Source organism: Setaria italica, chromosome IX (genome assembly GCF_000263155.2).
Source record: "Setaria italica strain Yugu1 chromosome IX, Setaria_italica_v2.0, whole genome shotgun sequence".
In the NCBI taxonomy this organism is placed as follows: Eukaryota; Viridiplantae; Streptophyta; class Magnoliopsida; order Poales; family Poaceae; genus Setaria; species Setaria italica.
In genome coordinates, this window is record NC_028458.1 from 44,763,718 (window position 1) to 44,781,235 (window position 17,518).

General features: G+C 42.8%; 2 protein-coding genes across 2 annotated transcripts; one reads left to right on the forward strand and one right to left on the reverse strand.

The window, feature by feature from the left end:
- Positions 1-10,381: 10,381 nt before the first annotated feature.
- On the reverse strand, positions 10,382-10,939 carry LOC101759079. Its single transcript, XM_004986892.1, has one exon. The coding sequence runs from the start codon at positions 10,937-10,939 to the stop codon at positions 10,382-10,384; it is 558 nt and encodes a 185-aa protein (XP_004986949.1).
- A 3,644-nt stretch (positions 10,940-14,583) lies between these two features.
- On the forward strand, positions 14,584-16,110 carry LOC101772950 (RNA-binding protein CP29B, chloroplastic-like). Its single transcript, XM_012842635.1, is given in 4 exon segments — positions 14,584-14,910; positions 15,279-15,384; positions 15,659-15,969; positions 16,048-16,110. Coding segments are annotated over 4 exon segments (807 nt in total).
- The last annotated feature ends 1,408 nt before the right edge of the window (positions 16,111-17,518 follow it).

A 17,518-nucleotide genomic window follows, 5' to 3' on the forward strand; every position in this document is an offset into this window, starting at 1 on the left:
ACCGGCCCGCTCGGCTCGCCGGGACGGCACCACCGGAGAAATCCTGAGAAGTTTAGGGGATTGGATTAGGCCGGGGCGAATACGGAAGCCTTTGATTTGAAGGATGAGAAAGAGAATACGGGGATCGTACCAGCAGCGGTGGCGATGACGGCGGCGTCTAGGGTTCTGGCAAGGGAGGCGGCGGTGCGGAGGCTGGTGGGAAGATCCGTGTGCTTAACTGCTTACGCGAGAGAGAGAGAAAAGGAGGGTTGAGTTGAGTGGGTTTCGTATCCGACTTCGGGCTCGAACCGACTTGTGATATCGATGTGAAGCCCACTAAGATAGGCCCAGTTAGGCTCGGGCCCGTTTGGCTCGTCGTCTTCACCAGCCAGCAGTGTTGGCATTCGCACACCATTCCTCGATTGCAAAACCCTAGGGTAGCCCCCCTCGATCGATCGGATACCATGGCGACGGCGAGGCTCCCCTCCGCGGGGTTCTCCTCCGCCACTTCTCCGTGGCCTGATGAATGGTTTCGAAAACAGAGGAATGGTAGGAAATGCAGGAAACATGAATGTAAGAAGCGGCAAAACAGAGCATTGGAAAACACATAAAAGATTTCAAAGAAGGCGTTTGGAACATAGGAATTAAAGAACAAAGGAACATTGAAATATGGAAATAATCATCATCATTTGAACTAATTAAACACTATTTATTTTTTAAAAGACAATAAGGACCATTTTCGTCTGGAAGTGTAATGTAGTGCCACATCACAGCAGGTACTGTTTTATTTGGGTACTTCAGTAGTCTTTAATACAATGACTGTTCGCATGTCTCGTGGTGACCTAAGGTAAATAATCAATGTTGATCAAAAGGTTTGAAAATAACACCATTTGTAGGCAATCTGTACTACTAAGGGTTCTTTTGGCAGGGCTGCGGCTGTGGCTTTTCTGATGAAACTGTTTTTTTGGCTCGGGCTTATCTGATTAGAAAAATATTTGGTAAAATAGCTTCTTCTGGCTGTGTAACAAGGATAAAAAGGATGAAATGTCTATAATGCTCTTATACTTTTTATTTTTCTTTTTCATTTTTCTATATTCTTCTCTATTTTTCTCAACTCTTTCTTTCCCCTTCTCTCTTCTTTTCTTTTTTTATTTCTCCTGTTCTCTTCTCCTATTCTTTCCCCTACCCTCCCTTCCTCTCTCTTTCTTATCCATTCACCCGTCACCTTCCTGCCTACCCCCCGACGCCGTCCTTCGCCTCCTGCCAGCGCCGCCGCCGTCCTCGACTCCCACGCACCCGCCCCACTACCATCCTCCGACCCCCGCGCCTGTGAGTCCGCGCCGCCGCCGCCATCCAGCCTCCCGTGGCCACGCCATTGCCACCTTCTAGCCCACCGGGCCCTCACCGCTCCAGCCCTGCATCCGCGCCGCTGCTGCTGTCCGGCCTCCCTGTGCCTGCATCGACGGCGTCCTCCGGTCTCCTCGTGCAAGATGGGGACTTCAGCGACGGCAAGCTTGGACTTTGGCCCCCACGGTGGAGATGAAGCCACGGGGATCTGGTATTTTGGGCTTCTCTCCTCTCCTGGCTCCTCTCAGCGGGACTCGCGGGGCTTCTCCCGCAAAGCCGTTTTGTGAGCACCCGTTTGGATGACAGGAATAGATATTTCCATGATAGACTTGATCCGATGGAGAAGCCGCTCAAGAAGAGGGGCCTAAATCATTGTATCATTCAGTCATCATAAATCAAAGTTAACTTTGTTATAGCAGTTGGAGTTAAATACGCTGATGACTACAAAGCTATGTATTACGGTTCAATAACATAGTCTCTTAAAAATTGCGATCAACTTTAAATTTTATTACACTCAGTACTCCTGCGGCCTCGAGTTCATTCGTGACAATTGACCATACAGTGCATGCACACGTATTTCTCTATTAGGTGACTGTGGGATCCTCCGTGGCTCAGTAAAAAAGTACTTCACTGGTATAAAGAAACAAGCAACAGTAAAATTCTTGAAACTTCTCAATCTTATACGATGACTTTGCTGCACATGATCCATGTTTATATTAGCCTAGCTCCGCTTGCGCTGTAGTGTCTACCAAAATTTGGTGGAAGGACCATTTTTGAAGACACTTGCAGCATACATGCAACACATAAAACCTTGGCCCTTTCGACAGTCTGAGTTTTGAAACCCTATATGCACTACTTATATACAGCAAGTTTACGGCACCTTCATCCACAATAGCGTTCGCTTTTTTATTCCAAAACAAAGACCCATACCTTCCATGATCTCTGTGTTTTTATTCCATGTCGTACAAGCTTTAGTTAATTATATCCATGATTACAGCTGGGTAACGAGCTTTCTCGACTCAGGTCGGCTCGGCTCCTTAACGAGCAAAAACCTGTGCTCAGCTCGACTCGTTTACAGCTCGAGCTAGCTTGTTCTATCTCGTGAGCTAGGGAGAGTCTAGCTTTGCCACCACCATGCCGCATTTCCTGTCGTCCTCCCTACATCGATCCAGCCACCATTCTCCATCTCCTTACCAAAGAGTGACTCCGGCATCACCTCTTATTCGTTCTTCGAATGCATCTCTACCTCATGCCCTGCTCCCTGCTAATGCTGCACCTCACACGCAGGTACAAATGACTGGACAAAAGTAACGCACCCCGCTATAAATTGAAATACCTATTCATTATCGACTGCTCACCATGTCCACATCGACCCAACATTCACCTATGTCCAACCGTTGTCGCGGTCGTATAAAAAAGCATGGTTGTGGCACAATGCACCACAATTCAAAGATGCAGTAACCTATATCCTGGTGTCTTCCATTTCTACCGGATAAGCTAGGAGCAGATTTCTTTTCTTCCATTTTCTATGTATATGTTTCACCTATTTCTCCCTGGCCAAGTGGTGGCATGCGAAATGGCTGGCTCTAAGGGGCGACGAGAAGCAAGACTGTCTTGGATCAACTATTTATTGGCACTCTAGTGGCGCCGTATGGTACTATACACTGCACTGCAGTTATTAATGTTTGGTTGGTGTAGTGTAAACATGAGCCAATGTGTAGTTAAATCAGGAGGTATGGATATTCTAATTGATAAGTGTTCCATGTGACTTCATGCATGCCTCTCTCTGCCTGACAAAAACCAGTGCAACACTAATTCTTACACATGCGTGCAGTGCCCATGACTCAAGAGATGGGTACAGTACTGATCGTCTTTCTAAACAAATTTTATTGGGGATGGAAACATCGTTTTCTAGTAGTGCAAGGTCGTATAAGATTGCTTTTATTAACGCAACCAACCAAAACTGCAAGGCTAAGCATATGCATTATACTACTAAATCAACTTACACTTCAAGAAAAATATTGGAATACTAGTAAACCCTAACATGGGATTGAAATTAATGACACATCATGCAAGTAATGGTCTAACTACTCTAAATAAAATTAAATAAAATAAATGGCCTAAGTACCCTAAACCCTACTACTCTAAAACCCTAAAATAAAAGTTATAAGCTTTTGAACTTTAAGGGTTTAGATGTGCAAATGCCATTTCGGAAATAAAATTAATTTGAGAAAAGGAGTTGTCAGGGTTTAATTTTAATGTCATACAATAGATTTAAATTATATAAAGTGACTTTCTAAAATTTCTTTGTAGAAGCGAATTAATGACAAATAAATAACTTGTACTATAAAACCGTGAAATGTTTGGATCAATCACCCCATAAAAATATTGATTAGGTAATTAGTTTGTTCAGAAAATATTTATGGACCTCCAGCAAAAGAGGCATTTCCGTGAACGTGGAACCATTATTTATCATCTTTTCCTTTTATAAATAAAAATAGCGAAAACTATACCATGACTCTAGTAGTGATTCTTATGTGACCAGTCGTTGTTGATTGCCTTGTTTTTATGCTTCTCAAGCCTATACCATCACTTTTTTTCCCTACACCTTGGTCAATATTTAGCTGCCGCTTGTTCTGTAGTAGCTACACAAATTTGTTTGTAGGGCCATTCTTCTTGGAGACCTGAGGAGTTCTTAAACCATACGTGCACTTCATTATATATAGCGAAAGGTACCATGTCATCTACCTTGCCTTCTACACATGTCGTATGCAATTTAAAGAAAACTTGTCACACCCAGTTTTAAAATAAATCCAAGTGCTATAGTGACATCATCATATAGTGACATTATCAGTGAATAACAGTACCAGTATCACGTGAAGAAATAAAAATAAAGACTTACGAGTCCATCAGAGACATACAGTTAAATCCTGGAAACGTAGGCTCCAAACTTCACAAGCAATCGACTAGGGACTGCGTATGCCTAGAACTCAGCATCATCTTCAGAAAACTTCATAGCGACTTTTCTTCTGAGCAGCAGTAAGTAAGGGTGAGTACACTTATGGTTGGTTCTCAGTAAGGCCAAAAGAAATAACCAGAATAACGATTTAAGTCATCTTCAAGTTTATTAATCATGTGAGGGTCCTGGCCACTCTTGATCGTGAGCACGACTGATCGATCAGTTTTACACTCTATAGAGGTTGCACATGTTTACCTGCAAGTCACGTAAAAGTTCAAAAGAACTTTAGATCCAACCATGTTGTACAGGCCAAGCACAATACCACACTTCCGAGTTATGATTGCTTAGGGACGCTACGAGGCCTTTACAAAGATTCTTTAGTAAGTGGTAACCCACTAAGGTTTTGGTGTCTGGCCCACGTAAACCTCTCTAGTGGGCATAGGGTCTTAGCCAAGCTCCCTTCCCAAGAGGACCAGTTTATACAACGACTCAATGCCCCCTCTTGCCCCTTTCAGTAAGATTACCCCAAACTAAAATCTCTAATTAATTAGCTAAGACCAGGACCATATAGTTCTTGGGTCGCTCCATGTTCCAATTAAGCATTATCATGGTATCATAAACAAAACATAGGTAGAAGGATGGTTAGAGACACTTTCCTTTCTCCAAATAATAGCTTCTCTTACTGCTCTTCAGCTCTTCCTTTCTTGAAACTCTCAATCTTCAAATCTTTCGAACATCGATCCTTCTACTTGAAGCAATCACTGGTACAAACATACAAAGCAAACAAAAAAGTACAACTAAGAACAATACACCAAAATAAAAGAAAAGCTTTAAAAGAGTGTACTAAAGGATAGGGCTTGGTTCTAAGATCACGCGAACGCAAGAAATGCTGAGAACAAAACTATGGTTGAAAAGACAAAGCTATCGAAAGATTTGAACTATAAAAAAGAAGACAAGGGCTACATGCTTCATTTATTTTAATTGAGAAAAATAATGTAAAAGAAAAGATAAAGCTATCGAGAGATTTAGTTGGATTAATCAAGTTATATTTACATAGAAAAGACGATGTAAAACTTCGTCCAATTTTATTTATAAATATTTAGGCACAATTCAAGCAAATTAGACATTTGATTTTAAAAGAAGCATGTAAAAGCATCTAAGTGTATAACTTTATGATTCGGGTTGAACTAACAAAATATAATCAAAAACACATTTATATTCATATTATTCAAATTAACATTTAATTATGACAACTTGAGATACAACCTATGTAGCTTTTATTTATAAAACAAATTGAATACACATTAATCAAATTGAGTTTAATTTATGAAAAGCCGAGGTATATCTCTAATTAGCTTTGAATTGGAAGAATATTTAAGAGTAAGCATTAATCAAATTAACATTTATTATGAAAACTGGTGTAGAACACTAAATAGCTTCTAATTAAAGACAACATGTGGTGCGGCTAGTGGATGGTTTGGTCCGGCAGCGCTCGGGCCGAGAGGTGGCGGCGGGCGGTGGCTCGGCCAGGGCGCGGGCGGCGGGCGGTGCGGCTCACATCGTGGCTTGGCCAGGAGCGTTTGCGGCGGGTGGTGCAGCGCACGACGATGGCCATCAGCGGTGGCACGGTGCAGAGGCCAGGGAGCGGAGCGGGAGGCACGGGCGGTTACTGGCGGTGCAGGTGAGGCGCACGGCAAGGCAAGGCGGCAGCTGCCGGAGGTGTGGAGCGGCGTCGGCGGCGCTGGCGAGGCAACAAGGCAGCGGCGGCGCAGTAGGATGCAAGGAGGGCGGTGGCCAGGTGCGGGCCTCGCCCTTTATAGCCGCGCACACCAAGGAAACCGACGGCAACGTCTGGGCCCAGATGGGCTTTAGCAGGCCAGCAGCCTAACACGGGATGAGCCCACGGGCTCAGCCCAAATTGATAGGATAGGTTTTTCTTTTTTTTAGAAAATATTTCCTGTGTAAATAGAAATCCAGAAAATCTAGATAATTTATTTAAGCGATGAAAATTCTCTGAAAATCCTAAAAATTTCAGGAAAAATCTTGGAGATAGATTGGGACGCGAGAAGTCCCAATAAAATACTTGGATCTTTTGAAAAGGATTCTAGAGCCTTCCAAAAAAGGGATTCAGCTCTTAGAAAAGGAGAATAAATTCTAGAAATAGCTAGAAAATTCTCGGAAGGTTTAGGAAATCGTCTAAACGTATTTTTATAACTTTTGCACTCATGAAACACCAAAATGCATCGATATGAATGCAACACACAGAACTACCTTATTTAATTTAGAAAAACAAATAATTATTTTTCCTATAATAAATTTGCTGTGGAGAAAAATAAATGTTGCGAAATTTTTTAAAATTATGAGAAAATCATTGTTAATTATTCTTTTTATCACATCCTGAAATTCAAAAAATTCAAGGTGCGATAGAACTTCGCTGTTATAAATAAAGAAACAAGCAACAATAAACTTCCCGATGCTTCTTAATCCTATGCGGCGACTTGGCTGCATAGTGATCCATGTTTAGCCCACGCACATGCTGTAGTGTCGACAAAAATTTGGGGGTAGGACCATTCTTCTCGAAGGCACTTGCAGCTTACATGCAACACATAAATCCTCCAAGAACGCTATATGCACTACAGCTAGTTAAAGGCACCATCCTCTACATAGTGTTCTTTTTTTTTTCGGGTTTCGACATAGTACTGTTCAACGCTTTTGCTCAGATATTTCTACCTTAGTAGGCAACTGGCAATTGTACGGTAGCTGAGTAATTCACTGATACTACTACAAACTAGTTATCACCATCACATCTATTACTGCCGGATTTGCACTAACCGATAGTAATGAGTTGTTCCTGCCGGGTTGTTACATATGATCCGACAATGAAAAAATAGAGCTGGTCAAATTACGAAATGGCAGTGATAGTATATATATCACTACTATCAATACCGGGTAATGTTACGTACCGGTTTACCGGTCAAAACTTGAGCTCTTGGACCCGAAATTAAGAGTCTTCCAATGTGTCCCTTGATGTTATGTACATGTTTACAGGGGATAAAAAAAACACAGCTGCATTGTAACACAGCAAAGAACAGTGATGTTTATGTAACACCAATTGATCCGTAGAGTCCTACATCCATTTTTTTCTAACAACCTCCACCAGACATTATTATAATTTTATCACAAGTTCCACTGTTCCAGAGTCAAAAGGTAGCAAGCGTACCCTGCTGTCATGTCATTGTACACCTTCAAATATTAAACTACTAATTGCCAATTACAAATATGAAACTACTAATCCTTGTACACCTTCAAATTTCTGTGCCAGGCAGCAGAATGTCTACAAAACCAACTGGATTTACTTGCAGTTTTATTTCTTCCAAGTACGTACTTACAATGGAGCAAAGCACAGTTGTTCTTCTACACGTTGTGTGCTAGACGGAGGGAATGTCATGCCTACGTCATTATTACAACCATTACCTTTGCCCTAGTTCAGCCATGCGTGGAGCTCACTTTTGTATTGGATGTTTGTCCTTATTCGCAGTCTGGTACTTCCACAAGCTAGGCGCTTCGTAGGACATCTATCATTAACTGAAGCTTGCAGCCTCTATTCAAGTGGACGGAATGGCCCATACTGTCAGACATTTCCTCCTGAAAAATCCAAGTTGACTGCTCCTGACGTCTCCTAAGCCTAGGTAAACACACGCAGGCACAATGAGCTACCATTTGGAGATTGCATATACCCTTGCATACATCGCTCTTCCTATACAATGACTTTTTTTCTACACCTTGTTCAATATTTAGCTACCGCATGTTCTGTAGTAGCTACACAAATTTGTTGGTAGGTCCATTCTTCTTGGAGACCTGAGGAATTCTTCTTAAACCATACGTGACTTCTTTATATACACCGAAGGGTACCATCATCTCCTTCTGCGCATGTAGTATGCAATTTAAAGTACTTCGCTGCTATTGTGGACCAGTTTTTTTTTTTGTCACTGCTCCTAATGATATATAAAGATATGAAGAAAGAATTCACCACAAAATGTTGGTGTGTATGATCAGGCGATCGAGGTCAGTGCAATCGCGAGGTTGGCAATCTTGATAAGGGTGTCATCCTCTTACACATCTATTAATGGTTACGTTCATTTTGATTGTTGGATTTGGATCAAAATTTTAGGAGGTACGTGACGTTCTTTTTAGACATTAATAATTGGGTCTGTTCACTTCAGCTTATAAGCTGGCTGAAAAGCTGAAACAGCTGATTTGTTGTGAGAGGAAAATACTGTTTGGAGAATGATAAGCCGGCTGAAAACACTGTTTTGATTGTAAGCTTGTTACACACCTCGTAAAGGCTACAGAACGAGTAGGATGTGACCGTAGCTCCTCTGCAGCCACATGCAGCCCATATCTTGCATGTGCATGGAATAATTTCTGGACATATTGGATACCATTCAACTAGTATTCAAATGCTCAAGCCATAACTGTCGTACTATTCACTACGGGAAAGCTTAACGTCGCCGAGTGTAATTACTTCGCCGAGTGCTTTTTTTCGGACACTCGGCGAAGCACCGTTTTGCCGAGTGTAACATAAAAAACACACGGTAAAAATAAAACACTCGGCAAACACTAACGGCCGTCACGGAGGGGCGCCGCCGGCGGCACGGGGAAGTCACGTGGGCGTCAGTTTGCCGAGTGTCGAAATTTGCAAAGGGGGCCGGTTTGCCGAGTGCCCGGGAGCCGGCACACGGCAAACAGAGCCGGCTTTGCCGAGTGCCCGAGTGCCCGGGTGCCGGCACTCGGCAAAGGGACCGTGTTTGCCGAGTGCCAGGCGCGTGGCACTCGGCAAACTCCCTGTCTTTGCCGAGTGTTGGCACTCGGCAAAGACCAGGTGTTTGCCGAGTGCCTCCCGTTTGGCACTCGGCAAACGCGCCGTTACCCGACGCCGTCAGTCCGCAATTCACCGAGTACATCTGTTCGCCGAGTGTTTTTTGGCCGTCGGCAACATGTTTGCCGAGTGTCCGAGTTTTGACACTCGGCAAACTAGGCTTTGCTGACACAACATTTGCCGTGTGCCCTTTGCCGAGTGTTACACTCGGCAAAGGCTTTGCCGAGTGTTTTCAGGCCTTTGCCGAGTGCCCCAGGCACTCGGCAAAAGTTCTGTCTCCCGTAGTGATTGCAAGGGCCGGGAGCTGTCAGCAATTAATAATGTTGCAAATACTTTTATCATTATTCACCATTCTGAAATCATCTACAGGCAATCGAATGTGCTTGATGGGAATGAAGATATTGTGTGGACAGAACCATAAAAAGAATCCGCGTATTCCTTCTTTTCGGTCAGACTAATTTGTTCGAATAACTTCAGTTTCCGTGCAGCGATTTGAAACCAACCTTGGTTGATGATGATCGGTAGACATGATGGCGCACAAAACAGATGGACGGCATAATGATGGGGCAGAAAAATTAGTACCGGTAAGGAACTCCCATTTAGTACCGGAAGCCTGACCGGTATCACTTGTTAGCTAAAATGCCCTATACTAAATGCACCATTTAGTACCGGTTAGTAACACCGACCGGTACTAAACGGCTTTGCACCCAGAAAATAAAGAAAAAAATTGATGAACAGCCGGGAAGCCACAAGTCATGCGAATTTCACTCGGTACGTGGGATTCGAACCTATGACCTCAAGCCTCGCGTGAACCTTACTTACCATCTTACCTCCACAACATATGTGATGGAGTTAGATACACTTTTCTTTTGAAGTAACCCGTGGAGAGGCCACTAGTACCGAGCAATAACACTGCCTATTACTAAATGTCACCATTTAGTACCAGTTGGTTTTATTGCTTGGTACTAAAAGGGCTCTGAGGATCGAAAATTTCTACCGGTACTAATTTCGCATATTAGTAAACGTCAAGAACGAATGCTCATATTTCTAGTAGTGAATTTATCCTCTGATGATGATGATCGATTGAAAAGTGATTATGTAACAAATAAATTTTGATGAGGATGATCGATTGAGAAGTTTAGCACTGCTCCAGACATAAGGAGACCAATAAGACAGAATTGATCACATATAAAATGTAGGCGTCTATGGATCATGGGTCAGGCGATCGATGTCAGCGCGATCGCGAGATTGGCGAGCTTGGCCAGGATCTCATCCTCCCTGGTCACCGGCGACGAGACGTTCCGCTGCTCAAACCACCTCTCGCATTCCACAGGTGCTTGCGCCGTCCTGCGGAGGCACAGCTTCCCGTCAACATACCTTCCATCCTTCACAGCGGCATGGCACTTTGGCTGGTACACGTGCACCACGGAGTTGTACAGCTCTCGGCACAACCGGAGGCCCTCAGACAGGGCGCCGGCACCGCTGCCACCAAGGAGGGTGTCGATCTTTGCCTCGGTGGCGGTGGCATTGGCTGTGGCGAGGTCGACCGCGATGAGGGCCAGGTCGGCATTGTCCGCTGCGCCGGCGCTGTGGCCGTTGAAGGCAGACAAGCAGAAGTCTTCAGTGAAAGAGCCACCGCTGGCAGCGTAGGCACGCTTGCACGCAGAGGGCACCACGCTGGGAGGCTCGCCATAGACGTCTGACACGACCAAGAGGATGGACAGCAGTCCTACGAGCCAAACGATGTTATTACGGTTGGTGAATGAGGAGGCCATGGATTTCGTGGTCACCATTGTCAACTGCAAAGCTAGTACAGACGGACGACTCTATGCTTGCACGCAAATAAAAATGTACAAGCTTGTACAATGGTCAGTTCTTTTATAGTGCTCAATCAGTTTATGGAATGTTCATATTCGTCATGATCTGATACCCAAGATTTCTATTTTATGAATGGAAATGTATCATCACAAATTGCGATTATCCATTTGTGCTGTCTGTATTTGTGGAACAGTTGAGCGAATATTTGTGTCTTTAAAACTTTCTACTTAGACTTGCGTAACGATCACTTCTGAATTGTGTTGCACGCCAATTTGAACATTATTTATAGCCGAAACATGAGAAACCTTGCTGATTCAGCCTTGGTGGTCAGAGGTTCCAGCACATGGAACTTAACCCGCTAAGCGTTTACAATACCAACAACATGTCTACAAACTCAATTGGATTAACTAGCAGCTTTTCTGTCCAGATTTATGACATCTTTCACAGATTCAGAAGGTGACAAACTGGCAACGATGTATACATGTCACTGTACACGTTGGCAATTACAAAGACTAGATTAATCGTTCTACCCACCTTCAAAATTATTGCCTGGCTAAAAAACAATTGGATTTACTTGATAATTTTCTTATATGTGCTTCAAAATGAGCACAACTGTCACACACGGTTTTAAAACAAAATCAAATCCTACCTATATGTACGCCAGAATCTAGTTTCATACATATAGTATCATCATTAATGAATAACAGCAACAGTATCACTTAAAGGATTATAAATAAAGACTTACCATATTATCAGAGATATACAGCTTAATCCTGGAAACGAAGGCTCCAAATTTCACAGGCAATAGACTGAGGGCTACGTATGCCTAAAACTCAGCATCATCTAGAAAACTTCAGGCCGCTCTTGATCGTGAGCATAGCTAATCGATCATTTTTACACTCTGTAGAGGTTGTACACTTTCACCACAAGTTGCGTAAAAGTTCAGAAGAACTTTAGACCCAACTTTGCTGTGCTGATCAGGCACACATCACACTACCGAGGTGTGACTGCATAGGGATGCTACAAGGCCTTTACAACAATTTCCTAGTAAGTGGTAACCCGCTAAGGTTTCCAAATTAGTAGCAGAGCATAATCCTCCCTAGTGGGCATAGTATCTTAGCAAAGCTCACTTCCAAAGAGGACCGTGTTATACCTCATCTGCCACCGTCCCTCTTGCCCTTTCGGTAAGATTACCCCAGACTAGAGTCTCTAATTAATTAGCCAAGACCAAAGCCATATAGTTCTTGTGGTTGCATTGTTTTCCTGGGTGGTCGCTCCATGTTCCAATTAACATCATCATGGTATTATAAATAAATATAGACAGAAGGATGGTTAGGGACACTTGCCTTTCTTCAACGAAAAGTTACTCTTAGTGCTCTTCAGCTCTTGTTCTCTTGAAACTCTTAATCTTCAAATCTTTCGAACAGCAATCCTTCTACTCGAAGCAATCACCGGGCACAAGCATACAAGTAAAACAAATAAATACAACTAAGAACAGTACACCAAACCAAAAGAAAAGCTTTAAAAGAGTGTACTAAAGGATAGGGCTCGATTCTAGGATCACGCAAACGCTGGAAACACTGAGAACGGAACTATGGTCGACAAGACAACTATCGAGAGCTTTGATTAATAAAAGAAATAAAAAAGAGTATATGCTTGATCCATTTTAATTAAATAAAACATGGACATAGGTTATTTCAGAGAAATACTGTATTTGGAATTAAGCAAATTATATCTAATCATTGAAAATGCGATAAACTTAATCATATTTTATTTGTAAATGTTCAAGTACAAGCTATGCAAATTTAACTTTAGAAACACAGAGTAGGTATAAGACATCTAATCGAATAACTTTGTATTTTGTGTTCAACTAAACATATTACTATTGAAAATGCATTTATATTATCATTAGGCATATTAAATTTATTTATGAAAACCGATGTATAACATTAGATATCTTTTATTTAGAAAAGCTGGTTATAAATAGGAATTAATCAATTAAACCTCGATTTATGAAAATCGAGATAGAACCTAATCAACTTTTATTTAGAAAACTAATTGAATAGGAATTAGTCAAGTTCACTTTTAACAATGAAGTTAAAAACAAGCAATATGTAAACATACACTGCTAGCATATAAGTTAAGGTGAAACGAACGAGAACAACAATAACAGAGTACTCTAGAGCGTAGAAGAAAAGCGTATACTATGGTTTAGGACTAGTCTACGAAGAGAACAACTAGACTACAGTGACAACAAACTCGACAAAGCTAAACTGAACTAGTTGGCGGAGAAACAAACTAACAAGATTGGCTCCAAAGAGATGGTTGCAAAAGGTTTAGCCATAAAGAATATAGCTGACTCAGAAAGAGACAACTAGGATATAGGACAGCTATGAACTGGATATAGGATTGTAAAAGAAATAGGGACAAGCATGATCAAAGTACTAGGCATAATAGATTCTCTAAGATAAACTATTTGGATCACTAAAGCACTCAAAGTGTGCTTGAAAGGAAAAGCTTGGTTAGATTTATAAAGGAAACATGGTCTAAGCTGGAACAGGAAAGATCTAAAGCTTTACAGAAGACTAGATCTTCAGAAGAGATACTGAGCTAAAGCTGACAAAGAACGACTATTGAATGATTTATGTTCATGAGAGCACAAAAGACTAGATGCTAGGTTTATCTTAATTTGCAAAATATATGTAAAGGATATATCAGAAAGAAAATACCCTAAGTTGGAATTATTGCAATTTATACTTTATTTTCAAAGACCGAAGTAAACCCTAGTCAAGTTTTATTCATAAATGTCCATGTATAAATTATACCCATTACATACTTAACTTTAGAAAGGTGAGAACAACTAATCGAACAAACACATATGTCATGTTGGCTAAACAAACTTTATTTAGAAAACACATTTCATATTGACATTAGTCATTTTATCAGTACTTAAGAAAAAACGAGTTATAACTTAACCATATTTTAATTACATATATTGAAGTATAGATTATACAATTTAACATTTGACTTTAGAAAGGCTAAACTCTATGAAAATCTAAACGTATATTTTACAATTTAAGTTGGTCAAATTGTTATTGAAAATATATTTAAGTTGGTATTATTCAAGTTAATATCTATATCTAATATTAAAGAGAGGATGTTTCTTTCAACCGTCGTGGTCATTTTACAAAAAAGTCCCTCAAGTTTTTAGTAATCAACCCACAGTCTATATTCTAAAGAGAGGGAGGTTTCGGTGGAAAAAGGAGAGAAGGGAGGGGGTTAAGGGGAAAAGCTTCTCAAAACAGAGAGGAATAGAGGCGCAACGGGGGATTGAGCATGGGCGGCGGCCGGAGCGGGGTGCCCTGCTGCTACCCTCCCTCGTCAGCGAGCAGGAGGAGTGGGAATAGGCGGACAAGTTGGAGCACAGCAGGGTGGTCCTGTGCGTCAACGCCAGCTGCGAGCCTCCATCGTGCCAGCCCCTCGAGGCGGCACTTGATGTCCAGAAGGTCCTCCTCGCTCTCTCGACTCCTCCCATGCCATCAACCTTCACCTCCAACTCTTCAATCCCCGAAACCTTATCCTCATCCCCATCCCGGGCGTCATGGTCGCCACGCTCTTCTCCACCTCCCTCTCACCTCGCTTCCTGGCCCTATCCTCCCCAAAGCCCGCTGCGACCATGGCCTCCGCCTTCCTCCCTTTTAGGCTGTTGCTGTGCGTCGTTTCGGCACCGGGGCAGCTGGTGTTTGAGCCTGTGGCCGTCGCGGTGCCGTCCGAGTACGAGACCGAGGGCGTGGAGGAGGAGGAGGAGGAGGGAGCCGAGGAGTTCTCCGAGGACCTGAAGCTGTTCGTCGGGAACCTGCCCTTCAGCATCGACAGCGCGCAGCTCGTCAGGCTCTTCGAGCAGGTCGGCTCCGTCGAGATGGTCGAGGTATATACGAGTTAATTGTGCCGCCCCGTCTATGTAATTAGTGTCAGAAATTGTCATTTTTTCTAAAATAAGAAATATATTATTCTTTAAAAAAAGTCTTGCTCACTGTCGTATGGTCACCTGGAATGGAACTGGAGTACTGGACAACTTGACCGAATTTAGTCAGGAGTAATTGAGTAAAGTTGCATATTGTTACACTATTTGAAACACTGATATGGTTATGTACTTGTGGTAAATTATGACCAGAAATCGAAACAATATTCGAATTGTGAAGTCCAACAGAGCTGTATGCATTGAGTGAACCTTCTGCGTTTCACTATTTCGCCTTCACTATTCTAAGTTTCTAATAGTTCATAACTTCTTTGCAGGTTGTATATGATAGAATGACTGGATAATGAAGCCATGGATTTGGATTCGTGACAATGTCTTCAGCTGAAGAAGCCGGAGCTGCTGTTGAGCAATTCAACGGTTATGTGAGTATACTTCCATGGTTTAAGCTACCTTTCTCTTGGTATGCTTCTGGAGAAGATTAACTATCCAGTTGAAGGAAAACTAAAAAGATATAGCAACACTAAACAGACAAAGATCAGATGCATTTCTATAAAAGGTTGAAATGTGAATCGTAGCATAACTGAAAACTTTAGGAACAACTTCATCATAGCTTTTGGAACTGAATTACTTCTCTTGAATGCATAGTGCGTCATAGCAGATTGAGCTCCTGACTAATTAGCCTTGCCTCTCAAACAAACATTTCAAAGCAGACCACTAAGGGTGAACTCTGGGCCACCATCGCCTAGGGATGACTCTGCACCAAGAGCACCAAGGGGTGGTGGAGGTGGTGGAAACATTGTCGATTCAGGAAACAAGATCTACGTAGCAGGGAACCTCGCATGGGGTGTCAACAACTCGACGCTTGAGAACCTGTTCAGCGAGCAAGGGCGGGTGCTTGACGCTAAGGTCACCTATGACAGGGAGAGTGGCAGATCAAGAGGATTTGGTTTTGTCACCTATGGCTCTGCTGAGGAGGTCAACAATGCCATATCAAACCTTGATCCAATCGTAAGTTCTACATCCTGCTGTTTTTTTGTGTGTATCTTCTGCATTGTCATTTCAATTAGAAAATGTGTTGTAATGCAGGACTTGGATGGCAGGCAGATCCGAGTCACGGTTGCGGAATCAAAGTCAAGGCGTGAATTTTGAATTATGGCGATTTAGTGGTTAATAGTGTGTTGTGCCAAGTGTTAGTTTCTATCTTCTATTCTAATACGGACTATGTAATAACCGTTGCAACCCACAGGCACTGTGCTAGTTTATTTATAAAAGTCGGTGTAAAAACCTAATCAACTTTTATTTGGAAGAGTTGATTCAATGTTGAGTATTAATCAAACTAAGTTTGATTATGAAAAGCCGAGGTACACTCTATTTTGATTTTATTGAGAAAACCTAATTAAATGGTATTGGTCAAGAAAACCTAATTAAATGGTATTGGTCAAGTTAATATTGATTACGAAAAACCGATCTAAACCCTATTTAAATTCTCATTAAGAAAAGGTATTGGAATAGGCAATAATCAAATTAATATTAAATTTATTTTCAAATACATGCAATGATGGACAACATCACCACTATCGTATAATTTATGCTATTATGAACCTAATGCAACTTGAACGGATTAAAACAGAGCTAAAACAAAGGTTTGATGGCAAAGACAAGGTTCCTAGACAGAAATAATTGTAGATCTCAGGGGCTCGTGAATAGATCTAATATCAGGGTTAGATCTATAAAAGATCATGGACTGGATCTTTTTGTGAGAAAAGAGAACTTCTAAGGGGTTATCTGTAATACTTTCAAGACACAGGGGAACTACTAAAGATTATATGATCTTTCAGGGCTAAACTGCAAAAAGGCCGGGTCTTCTTCTTCCTCTCGCTGGGGGCTCTGGCTAGCCGGCTTGCCGGTGCTCCGGGTGACGAGGGTCGGCGGCGAGGATGGGGAATGGACAAGAGGGACGGCGGCCAGGTGGCGGTCGGTTCAGGCTTCAACCGACGGGGCTCCTCCAGAGGCGCTGCGATGGCGGCGACTGGCGGAACGGCTGCGGCTCGGTGGCACGGATGGCAGTGGCGGCTTGGACGTGAGAGGCGACAGGGGCCGCAGGCGGCGGCGTGAGCGGCATTGCGACGCAGAGCCAGGCGAGGCGGCAACGCAAGGGAGCAGTAGCAGGGCAAGGTGGCAGCAGTGCATCGGGCGGCGCCTTTTCATAGGGCGCGGGGCTGCACCCGCCCTGGGTGCGCACGCCGAGGGCCCGGCGGTGGCGCTGCCGTGCAGGCTGGGGGAAGCGGTGGCGTCGGCCCAGATGGGCTCTGCTAGCGGAGTGGGCCAGCTGGGATAGGCCGGAGCGGCCGACGCGGGTCAGGCCCACGGGCTCGGCCCGTTATGATAAAGAAAAGATTATTTTTAGAAAATTATTCCGCGTATAAAGATAAATCCAGAAGATTCAAGATAAATCATTTAACTCATGAAAAATACTTTTAAAATCCCAAAAATTCAAGAAAAATTCCTAAATATAGATGGGGACACGAGGAGTCCAAATAATATACTTGGAGCTCGT

What these genes read in the sequence shown, in the direction of transcription:
- LOC101759079 (XM_004986892.1), bottom strand. Translation starts at nt 10,939, where the DNA reads ATGGCCTCCTCATTCACCAACCGTAATAACATCGTTTGGCTCGTAGGA.